The sequence below is a fragment of the Condylura cristata genome, unplaced genomic scaffold, assembly GCF_000260355.1.
Source record: "Condylura cristata isolate star-nosed mole 26May11 unplaced genomic scaffold, ConCri1.0 scaffold00003, whole genome shotgun sequence".
Lineage (NCBI taxonomy): Eukaryota > Metazoa > Chordata > Mammalia > Eulipotyphla > Talpidae > Condylura > Condylura cristata.
The window spans coordinates 76,379,322-76,390,941 of record NW_004567104.1 but is presented as its reverse complement, the minus strand read 5'-3'; the positions used below and the strand labels follow the sequence as shown (position 1 = coordinate 76,390,941).

Here is an 11,620-nt window from a genome sequence, read left to right as displayed (position 1 = left end):
CGCTTGAGCACAGGCATCCTGGGACCATCACCTCCTCTTCCGCTAAGTTATCTTGGCCCCCGCCAGAAGCCCAGAGTGGAAGCCTCCGTTGCGGATCATTGAACCTCAAATTCTGGTATTTTCAATACGCATTCTAAAACTTGATGGGAATCTCTGCCAAACCCCGGCAGAGACAAGGCCCCTGAGTCTTTCTAGTCTAATGGCTGCGGCAAAGAATTTCCGCTTTAAGAAACACCTTTCCGGAACGCCCTCAGTAGGGTGCAGCTGGTTCGGGATTTATAACTTGGTTGTAAAATCGGTTTCGACAGAGATGTGACTCAGAGCCTGGAAGCCCCCGAGGGGCTGTGGCTGAGCTCGACATCCACCCCCTCAGGGCAGGTGGGCGCAAAGGCAGTTACCACAAGGAGCAGTTTATATAAACAAAATACTTTATTATTTGAGAAAGAAAGGCCAACTACAAAATTTTTATACGTAGGTGGTTCATTAACATGCCAAAGATTTATAATGGACTTCGGTTTTCATGACTATTAGGAGCACTTGAAACCACCAGCTTTGTAGATAAAAAAGTCAGACACCGGCAGTTTCACGTGTTTCAGCCCCATGTAAAAGGAGCCGATGCCTAAGATTTCTTTTGGCAGCAAGACGTTCCCCAGCCCGTGTCTGTCTGTTGATGTTATAAACAGATGTTGGCGTGATAAACAGGTCCGGCTCGAGACACACATCCTGTGTTTATGGATCCTGGAAATCGCTGTGGGGTGGGCTCAGGCCCTGACGCCCGCTTCAGCTGGACTCCCGCAGCTCCCACCACCCAACCCCCTGATCTAGTTACGAGGACAGTTCTTCAGCGTCGCCGGCCACGGATGGGCTCGGGCGTTGGGTCACACGCTGAAATCAACTTGATCTTAACACAGCTGCACCAAGTTGGAAATCTCCATCGAAATCTTTTCGTCGGTGAACTCTCATTGCGCTCTCTATCGTGTGCCTGCCTGGCCTCTCTGGGCATTCTGCACCCAAGGAAACTGTTATGGACACTGAGCCAAGTGGGGAGGCATTTATTCGGACAGCCCAGCACCCGACAAGGGAACACGGAGGGACAGACCACACACTGCTGTCAAGAGGGTTAATAAACGCCCCCCACTTCAGCTCTGTACAGTGTTTAACTTTACATGGAGCTGAGATAAAAATAAAGCTTTCTTACAAATTACATTTTTTTTCCAGTGAATTACTTTTGCAGTAAAAATAGCTGCTACATAAATCCCTCCTGATCTCTGAAAAGGAGTCGCATATTTCCAAAAATAGTGTTCTTATTTTAACCACACGGAGTCATCTGGGGCACGCTGGTGGGCACAAAGGAAAGGCAGGTCAGGGCAGGGTGAGTCGGTGGGGAAACACAGTTGAACTAAAAAATAAGCTCTGTGTATAAACTGATTTACAGGCATGCACAGAAATGGAAAACAGATGCCATTTGTCAAGAAAAATTCTTCTTTAGAGCTTGTACATTACAATTAAAGGAGAAAGCTGACGGCCAGATGTGCCCAGCTATTGTAATAACATCACATTTCTTATAAAAATCCCCAAATGTACAAAGTTCTTGCCAGACACTAACTCAGGCAAAACCAAAGCCAGCCGGGGCCCCCCGTAGGCCTCCCTCACTCCTGTAGCCCACTGCCAGGTGCCAGGAGCGCCCGGCCCCAGGTCCGCCGGCCCTTGGCGGCCCCTGTCTGCACGAGGCCGGCGTGGGCTCTCGCAGGCGGCCGAACACGGCCACGTTCTTATTTCATAGTTATATAATTACTTTAAATTACAATATACAATTTCTGTTAAATAGGACTGCTAGAGGATTTTGGTAACAATTTAAGATCACAACAATATATATACAAACTTCTGAAATGGCGCCATCACTTCCTGGCACCCGCCCGCCCCTCTCGACAACGACGGCTTCTTGGCTTTTCCGTTCCTGGTCGCCAAAGGCAAGAAAACAAAACAGACAAAAAAAAAAAAAAGCTGCGTCCCCACGCGCCTGCTCCTGAGACAGGCCGCCAGCCGCCGCCTGGGCACCGCTGGAGGGCTCCCGGCTGCTCCCTGCCTCCGCTCGCGTGGAGAAGCGTCGGAAGAGCGTCTTCCCGTCGGCAGGTGTTAGAAGGGAGACACGGGCTGCTTTCGGCTCAGAACCGCGGTCCCGGACGAACAGGGCCTCTGCTTCTCGGCCGCTTTCGGGCGTGTTCACGCGCCGGCGGGGCCCGGGCGGGCCGGTCGGGCCGGCTGGCGCCCGCGCTCAGTCCTCCGTGTCCGGCTGGACGCCCAGGATGGCGTGCAGCTCCTCGGGCGTGAAGCCCAGCAGGTTCCGCAGGTCGCACACAAACCGGTACACGTAGCGCTTCCCCGACGTCTTGTGGATGATGTTCTTGTCGTAGTAGTAGCGCAGACCCCGGCTCAGCTTCTCGTAGTTCATCTTGGGCTTGTTCTTCCTCCTGCCCCACCGGCGAGCCACCTGCAACAGGCGCGGAGGGGAGGGCTCGCTGGGCAGCGCCCCCGAAAAGGGCGCCCCGCCCGCGGACCCACAAACTTCCCGGGAGCCGGGGCTCAGAATCGCGGGCCCTGAGCCACAGAAGGCCCCACGCCCTCGGCGCTCACTCGGGCCACTCCACCCAGGGCGGCCGAGGGGCTCTGAGCCCCGCGGTGTCACCCCACGTTCCCCCACCCCGAGGCGCTTGCCCGCCTGGCCGCCCACTGGCCCAGGGGTCCTTAAGTGGCAGCTGCCAGGGCTCGGGCCCGTGGGGCCAGCAGAGGTGCTCTGGGCTCCCCCGGTGAGCCCTGCTCTGCGCCTGGAGAGCTGTGCCCCCGCCGGGAGGAAACGGGGTGTGCGCCTGGCGCGGTCTCCCGGGTTGCTGTACCTCGTCGGGGTCGGCGAGCTTGAACTCCCATCCGTCGCCCGTCCAGCTGATGAACGACTGGCAGGACTTGTCGGACAGCAGCTCGAGGAGGAACTGCCACAGCTGGATGGGTCCGCTGCCTGCGGACAGGGGCAGTCAGACCCCGCGGACCTCCAGGCCCAGCTCCTCCCGGACCTCCAGGCCCAGCCACCCCGCGGTGGGCCCCGCGCGGCCTGGGGACCTGGGGCAACGCTGAGGGCTGTCGTGGGTGCAGCCAGACCCCAACGCGAGGGCCTCTGCCCTGCAGTCCCCAGCCCTGGAGAAGAGGCCACTCGCCCTTGATTGCTGGCTTGGTCCTTAGACAGGGCCACTGACTCTTGGCATCTAAATTCCTCATCCGGTTTAACTGCTCCTTATGTAACAACTTTCAAGGTTTATTTCTAGAAACACCCACTGGGACGGGTGGGGGCGGGAAGGGCATTCCAGCCCACCTCCAGGCATCTGTGGCATCCGGGCGGGCTTTCTGCCCATTGCGTAAGCCAAGACGCGGTTTGCTCAATGGCGTGGCGGCCTGTCCGGCGAGGTGCGCTGAGCGGAGGGTGGCACTGCCGAGAGCCGCCCCCTGGCGAGGGGCAGCGCCCGGCCGCTGGAGCAAGAGGCGGCCTCAAGCCGGGGCTCCTGTCCGCTAGGCGCTGTGCCTGGGATAGCCCAGATGGGCGCTCTGAGCACGGAGAGCGGGCCGGCCCCGGCTCCCCATGTGTCAGAGGCGCCTGTACCCCCACTCCCGCTGGGCTGTCCGAAGGACTAGCTGCATGGAGTCGCCACAGGGTCACTATCACGAAACTGAAGAACCCCGCAGCAGGCTGCTGGCCTGTCGGGGCCCGACGGCCCACGGCCCCCGCGTCGGCTGTGCTGTGTGACTGAGAGCTGCTGCCGCTCTGTGTGACCACTGGGGGCTTTGTGGGGGTCCCCCGTCGGTGGTGGCTCCACGGACTCAGCATACGCAACGCACACACATCTGGCACATGAAGCGGCGGGGCAAAACCGAACTTGGTATGTCCCGTGAAGTCGTAGGCATGTGGCTCTAAAACAGGCTTCTTAGAACTCTGACTTAACCTTTAAAATAAGATGGATTTCGGGAGCGCGGAAAAGCCAACAGCCGCGTAGCCGAGGCCGGGCCTGCTGGCCTGGCCAGCGCCAGTTTACATCCTCCGAAATTCCTGGAGGGCTGAGTCAGAGCACAGGACTCCGCGCCGCCCCCGTCCCTGCTCCTCTCCGGAACGGCCGGGGCATCCCAGGTGAGCAGGCGGCCGAGGGTTTCACCCGGCCCCTGAGCTCTGCATCCAAGCTGCCCGCAGCGTTGGCCTTTGCAGAACTCAGGGGTGCAAGGAGCCTGGATTCAGCCCTACACCCCACAGACAAAATGTGGGGCGTGCATAATGACGCGCTCAAGCTAGGAACACCCGACAGCAGGCGCTGCGGCGGGCGGGGAGGGCACGGCCGGGCGGCACTCACCTGTGAAGCCGGCCAGCACGGCCGCAGGTATAACTGGTTTGCCTTGCTCTACCGGGTCGCTCCGCTCCTGGATGTAGTCCTTGAAAGACATGGTCGGCTTGCTGAGGCACAGGGACTGGCTGCAGTCATCCTCGAAGCTCTCGAAGGAAGGCACCCGCTGGACATCCAGCAGAGAGGACTGGCTGTTCCATGACTGCAGCAGCGAGTCTGAGCTCTCGAAGCTGTCTGGGCCGTTCTCGGGCGAGTCGTGGTCTCTGGGCTTCCCTGGAAAACACAACCAAGCGCTGACTCCTCCAGGGCGTTGGAATAAGGAACCTCCGAGTGCTGTGGGCTTGGCGGCTGCGTCCCCCCCGCCCCCCCCCCCAAGCAGCCATCTCCCCTGCTGTTGCTGAACGCTTATTCCTTGTGATCAGCCAAATCCTCCCTCAATGGTATGTCAGATAAGTCAATGGGAATGTGGGCTGTGCAGAATAAAGTACTACACAGCAATGAAAAAGGAACCATGGCCGCCACGTCCAATGACATGATAAATCTCAGACAAAACGACCAGGCCAAGACAGTCACAAAGAAAACACATGGAATGATACCAGGGATGTCCAGTTCAAGAGGAAACACTGGAAGTGAGGGGGGTGGTTTCCTTTGGAGGTGGGGATATCACTGACTGGGCTGGATATGAAGAAGCCTTCCTGACTGGGGACTTCTCTCTCCATCTGAGTGGCTGTTCCACATTATAGATATGTAAAAGTCCTCCAGCTGCACAGCCTAAGATTTATGTATGGTACAGATGTGTACATTTAAAAATAAAAAATGTGTCACATTCCTTCCTCATCTCCCCAAATTTTTCACTGGGGGAGAGGGGGGAAGAATTTAGTCGTAAGTGCAGTGCTATGTCCGGCTTACTCAGCAGCCTCAGTGCCCAGACCAGGGGCCCCGAGGCAGGGACGACCGCCAGCCCATCAGTCCTTTGTGATGGGGGCCAGGGGCAGCGGGCACTGGGCAAGCACCGGGCCCCACAGTGGCCCAACTCGGCACACTGAGCAGCTCCCACCTGACTGACAAGCGGCTCGAGCCTGCAGCCCGAGGGGAGCCGGGAACTTACCGGAGCTGTTGGCGAGCAGATTCAAGTTGCCGCCCGGGAAGTCCTGGCTGACGAGGCCGTAGCTGACACTGACGGTGCTGAGCCGAGACTTGGGGAACACCTGAAACTCCTGCTCAGAGCTGAGCGCGCGGGGCGCCCCTGAGGAAGGACACATGTTGTCCAGGAGGCCGCCTTTGGGGTAACTCTGCGCCTGCATCCCATACGGGGCCTGCTCCACGCCGAAACCTGGAAGCCAACGGTCAGACCGCAGCGCGGTGAGGCGGGTCGCGTGTCCCCACGAGGGCTGAGTCCCCAGCGGGTGTCCCCACACGCCCCTAGAAGGTGTGGGGGGCAGAGGGCTGCATCTCTGACCGAAACGCCGCTAAGCCATGGACGGGGAACCCCGTGGAAACTCCCGGGAGCAGCGCAGGGCGGGGGGCGCCCGTCACCCACCCTGTGGCCGGCTTGCGGGGGACTCTGGGGGGCAGAGGGCGGAGCACTGCTCCACACGCTGCCTGTGCCACCGTCCCAGCACGGCGACAGCTTGTCTCATCCTGTCCCTGGGCCCCTTCAGGGGACAGTGTACACTGCTTTCACCCCCCGGCTCCAGGCCTGGAGCGCAGCTGATGAGGCCGCCACAGCTCCGTGGACACCTTGCAGCAGCCAGGTCGGGCCTGGGCGCGGCGCCGGACCTGGGTAATCCGACAGCAAGACTCAGCGGCGAGAGCGGGGCGCACAGGACTCACCTAACGAGTTGCTACTGATCCAGTGAGGAACCGAGTTGAGGTGTGAATTCTCTTCGTACTGCTCTTCTGTCTTCTCCTGGTTTTCTGAAACACAGATACGGGCCACATGAGCAGGCAACTCGAGGCTGAGACTGCGCAGGTAGGTGCGGCGCCTTCCGGAGGCAGACGCGTATTCAGAGCAGCCTGGCAAGACGCTCAGCTTTCGAGCTGCTGTGCCCCACGCCACGGTGGTCCTGAGCAGCCAGAGGCACCAGCGCGTTTCTGTGACGACCAGGCGTGGGATCACGTTTTCCAAAATGAAAGCCGTCACGAAGGCCCAGACTGCATCTTCGCCCATGTCGTCCACAAACAACCAAATATTCAGAGTGCCTCCTGGGTGCGGCCAGGGGACCGGAGGGTCGGTGAGGGGGACCGCCCCTGCCCCGGAGGCTCTGGGAGGAACGCCCCTCCGGTGTGGGCAGTCTGAAGGGGCCCGGTGAGCTGCCGTAGCCCCGCCACAGCCCACACATACTCCTCGGGATCCAGAGCCCGCCTCGCGCCCGAATCACAGCCACAGTGCCTGGAGATTTCTCAGATCAGACTGGTCAAGTCGAGCACACTCAAGTTCCTAAGCTTCCCTGGCCTTTAGGAACCTAAACAAGACAGCTGGCAGCTGAACCCCAAGGGCTGGGTGAGAGTGAATCTGTGAGACACTCGGTGCTGAAATCAATCAAACGGGGACCATCTCCCGGCACTCTGTGAGCACCCAATTAGCCTCGATTTCACCTCCACTAATTATTCCTCCTTTGACTCAACGGTTTTACCATTGAGGCCATCAAGACCAGGCCGCTACGGGGTGACAGCTCCTCTGGACGGCGGCTTTAGTGGAAAATCAGTGTGTAAGCAGATCGTGGCTACTTCTCCCCCATCCTCGGCGGGCTCGGGGTGGGCACGGAGTCTGACGCCGGCCCGGGCTCATCGCTTCAGCCCAGAGCTCGGCCGGGCAGGTCCTCGGGGGGAGGCCGCCGCGGCCTGTGACTGCCCGGATGGCCGCTCACGCACACGCTGCTCCACGCAGGCACGTGGACACACACACCCTCCAGCATCAGCACCGCCCCCGTGCGTCCCGCCGGCCACGGGCCCCGGTCACGTGGCAGGGCACCCTCGGGCCAGAGAGCAGACCCGCTGCGCTCAGCTGGTACCTTTGATCATCTGCTCGAGGTGTTCCCAGAGAATGTCGCCCACGAAGTCGGGCGCCAGCTCCAGGAAACGCTCCTTGCCGAGGTCGCACAGCACCTGGCCGTTCATCCCGAACCGCTGGATGTTGACGTCCACCAGGCTGAACTCGTTGGTGGCCCAGAGGAGCCACTGGCACACCTGCTGCTCGGTCCACAGCCAGGGGTCTGCGGGGGCAGGCGGGGCGCGGTGAGACCAGCGTCTGGCCGTGCCCGCTGACCCACCGAGTCGGGAGGCCGCCCGGACCCCCGGGCGGACACTTACTCTTCGGGATGCCCAGACGGCGCTGCTCCTTTCTGAAGCCGCTGAAGGTGGCCTTGAGGGCCTGGCTCATCACCGCCTTGCTGCAGGGCGTGAGCAGAGGCAGCTCGCAGCTGGCGGAGTCTGCAAGGGAAGGCGGGACGTTAGGCGCGGCCACGCGGGGAGGAGGGGGGTTCGGGGAGGATCTTAGCTCCCAGGGAAGAGGGTGCTGATGGCAAAGCTTGACGCCGTTCCGTGGCACAACTAAGGGAAGACGCTGGGCTGAAACGGAGGAACCACCACATGGCGTAGGGCGACGCCAGAGCATCAGAGCAAACGCAGGCTTGACTTTATTCTGGAGAGACCCTACAGCGGCTCTGCCTGGGTAAAATGTTTATCCAGATCGAGTGACACCTCTGGACAACGCAGGGTTGGTGGTCAGAGGCTTCGGGGCTGTCAGTGCCGGTGTGAAGGGACGTCACGAAGCCAGGCTGCAGCCGGCCCTGTCTGAGGGTCACCACACAGGCCCTAGGCTGGCCGGCCCCGCGGCCCCGCGATGCAGCCTTCCTGGGCGCCCTCCAGCGCGTCCGGAAGGGTGAGTGACCGGCAGGGGAGCAGAAGCTCACGCAAGCCTGTGTGTTTCCACCAAGTTTCTGTACTTTCTAGCACCTTCTTCAAATGACAAAGTAACTGGGGATGTTTCCGACGAAGCCTCTGCTAGCTAGCTCAGTCACACTGGCGGCACAGGTGTCACCTGAGGTGCTGCTCAGTCACACTGGCGGCACAGGTGTCACCTGAGGTGCTGCTCAGTCACACTGGCGGCACAGGTGTCACCTGAGGTGCTGCTCAGTCACACTGGCGGCACAGGTGTCACCTGAGGTGCTGCTCCTGAAAACAGCAACGGCAGCGAGAGCCACAGAAACAGACACAGATGGTGACAGCTGGACCAGGCTGAGCCTCCCACACTCGGGGGCCGGGGGCGCTGCCGGCCTCCGGAGTGAAGATCGGGGTGCACGTTAGTGCCCACTGGTCAGCCTTGCAGAGCGCCTGGGAGAGCGGCCTGGGCTCGCTGCAGGGTTAAAACCTTCCTGGTGCTCGTCTCAGAGGCCCCCCGCAGGCTGTGCTCGGTCCCGCTGGGGCGCGTGACCCCAGAACCATCAAGCTCATGACCGGGGAGGCCGCCTGCCCCCAGGGAGGCCCCGATCCCTAGCGGAGTCTGGGTCCCACGTGCAGGACCCGCGGCCTGTGCGGCCGGGGAGCAAGTTACCGTGAGAAATGGAGTCCAAGCCCGTGGGCACCTCCTGGAGCGTCTGCTCTTCATTCAGGGACGGGAGCACAGCAAACAGAGAGCCGTCGAAGGCGTCGAAGGCCGGCTGGCGCTGCGGACAGGCAGGGGGGACGAGGCGGGTCAGCCACTCGCCAGGGCCAGTCCGTGGGCCCGGTCAGGCCGGGCTCCGGACAGTGACGTCCGGGCGGCACTGGGGACTCGGGTTTCCTCACTGCTCTCGACCTCACGGAATCAGAGCGACCGGGATTGATTTTTAAGCAACTAAGTCAACAGCCCTAAACAAACAGAAGCTCAGCGGAGCAGGGCGGAGGCGGTGGGGGTGGGGCGGGAACCGGGACCGGAACCGGGACCAGCCCTGGCCCGGCCCCACACGGGGAGAATTTGGCGGGGCCGTCCGTGTTTAAGGAGAAGGCCCCGGAACGGGCCGTTTAGTTCACTGCAGCTGAAGCACAGTGACCGAGGACCGAAAGCTGAATGAGGGAGTGAACGACCGCTGGTGGCCCCTGACATGTTTGCCGGAGACACCGGACCGGGGTCCAGGGCGGCCTCGGCAGCCAGGCCCGTGGTCGGGCGCTCGGCCGGGGTTTCGGCGCCGCGCCGTCACGGCTGGGAGGCGGGAGCGGGGTTCACCCGGCCTGTCTGCAGTCCGGGGCGAGTGGCACAGGGCGCCGGCACCCCGCACGCCGACTCCCCACGCGCTCAGCCCGTTCTGAGTCTGAAGTGACAGAAACGTCCTGATTCACCGCTGCTGCGCTTGGGGAAGAAAAAAGTGGAAGAAAGGGTCTTTTTTCCAACCTAAGCTGGAAATAGTATGTGTGATGTAATGAACGACTCGGTTGAGTCATCAATGAAAAAAATGTGTAACACATTTGCCAATAACAGCTGAGTGCCTGCTTCTAGTAACAGACAGTGCGGGAGGCGGCCGGGGAGGGACAGGCGACCCTGGCCGGCCCGAGGACCAGACGCCCGAAACTCGCCCAGGTTACGGGGTGACACGACCTGCGACTCGCCAGTTCCCGCTCCCTGGGCCCAGGGACCGAGGGCCGCACCTGTCCTTACTCCCGAGAGTTTTGGGGTGTTTTGTTTTTTTTTTCCTTTTTTATAAGTTTATTTTTACATCATTTTGTACATTTTTTTTTTCCATCTCGATTGTCATCGCCGCGGGTTTCCCATCACCATGTCACCCGTGTGCCATCACCATAATCCCGTGCACTCCCCTCCCCACCCCCCCGTTTTTGATCCCATTGGGGTGTCTTGGTTTTTAAATCAGGAGCCAAGTCACAAATCGGTGGTGCACATTTCAACACGGCACCCCAGCACCGAGGGTTTCCCCTGCACATCCAGAGGTCGCCCAAGCGCCACCCCATTCTTGGAACTGACATTAGAACTTCTCCTTCGAGGGGTGTGGTGTCAGACGCAACACGCGGATTTCCTGTACCGTTCCCGACTTGGCCTGACCACAGGGAACAGGAAAGAGGGCCAGCCTGGAGCTGCCCGCCGCCCCCCCAGGTGGCCCTCAGAGGGCCACCGCGCAGCCGGCCCCTCGCATGTGCCGGCAAGCGCTCGCCACATGTGCTATGAGGAGGGGCCGGCCGGGCCCCAGTGAGGCGTGTTTACTGGCCAGGCTGACCGGCAGCCGGCTTCACCTGGGAGCCGCTGGGAAGCCGTAACGCAGCCGCAGCACCCCAGAGGGTGAAGGCAAACGGCAGCAAGCTGAGGCGTCCTCGCTGATCTGGTTTTTGTGCCACCCAAGGAGATGTGGGGGGGGGGGGCTGCCTCTGATGCAGGGTCCCGGCTCCTGGGGATGCGGGCGCAGCTGGTCCCCCGCTCTCTAAGCACCTTCATTTCACTGCTCCCCTGTCCGTCACCCAAGCCAGGTCCTGGGTGCGGGCAGACAGCTCCCCAGCTCTGTTGAGAGTCAGAGGATCTTCACTTGCAAGGAGCCTCAAAAATAAGCTACCGGCCCCCGGTCTGCAGATGAAGAGGTTTCCAGTCCTGGACAGGCAGAGTGGGCATGGGTGCCCACCAGCAAATAGAGGCGCGGGAGCGCCCGGGGCCCACGGGCAGTAGTCACACCAGCGCGAGGCCCAGCCTCCCCCCGGCCTCTCGGGCTCTCCCGGACTGAACCTCCAAGGGAAAAAGGTCGTTTCGACTCGCTCGCTCACCTTGAGTGTCCCTCGGTACGCGCTGGACACAGGAGCCACCTGGTCCATGTTCTTCATCCCAAAGTCATTCATCTTAAAGGAGAAAGGGAAGCAGAGAGAAAGGGGGAGTCACAGAGGCAACTTTCAAGCAAGCACATTTCAACTTTGCCCTGGCCTCCCCCTCAGGAATTCTTACTGAAAGGCCTTGTCCACAAAGGGCTGCCATTTAAGCCATTAACTAATAATGCCAGTTCCCCACAGAATTCCACTTAGAAGGGGCTCAGGAGAAAGGCACTCTGGGCTGAGTGGTCAGTGCCTCTCAGGGGAGCCTGGGGGGGGGCAGAGCCAGGGGCCAGCGTCTTCCCAGACCAGTGGGTGGGGGCGGGGAGGATGCTTTTGGCCGCCATTTCCACACATGGGGGGGGCTGGGGCCGAGGGGACTCCGCGAGGCCAGGCCAGCTGCCCCTTTGGGTCTCCCAGCGGACGGCGGTCCAGGAAAGCTGGCTGGAAGCAGCTGGCCC

At 60.9% G+C, this 11,620-nt stretch overlaps 1 protein-coding gene across 1 annotated transcript; it reads right to left on the bottom strand.

Moving 5' to 3' along the window:
* Positions 1–434: 434 nt before the first annotated feature.
* Positions 435–11,192, bottom strand: ETS2 (v-ets avian erythroblastosis virus E26 oncogene homolog 2). Its single transcript, XM_012734680.1, has 9 exons — positions 11,121–11,192; positions 8,935–9,046; positions 7,692–7,811; positions 7,394–7,594; positions 6,213–6,296; positions 5,488–5,712; positions 4,389–4,652; positions 2,895–3,013; positions 435–2,491 (listed from the first exon to the last, which is right to left on the bottom strand). Exons 1-9 carry the CDS (start codon positions 11,190–11,192, stop codon positions 2,276–2,278), a joined length of 1,413 nt encoding a protein of 470 aa, XP_012590134.1. The 3' UTR covers positions 435–2,275.
* Positions 11,193–11,620: the final 428 nt, after the last annotated feature.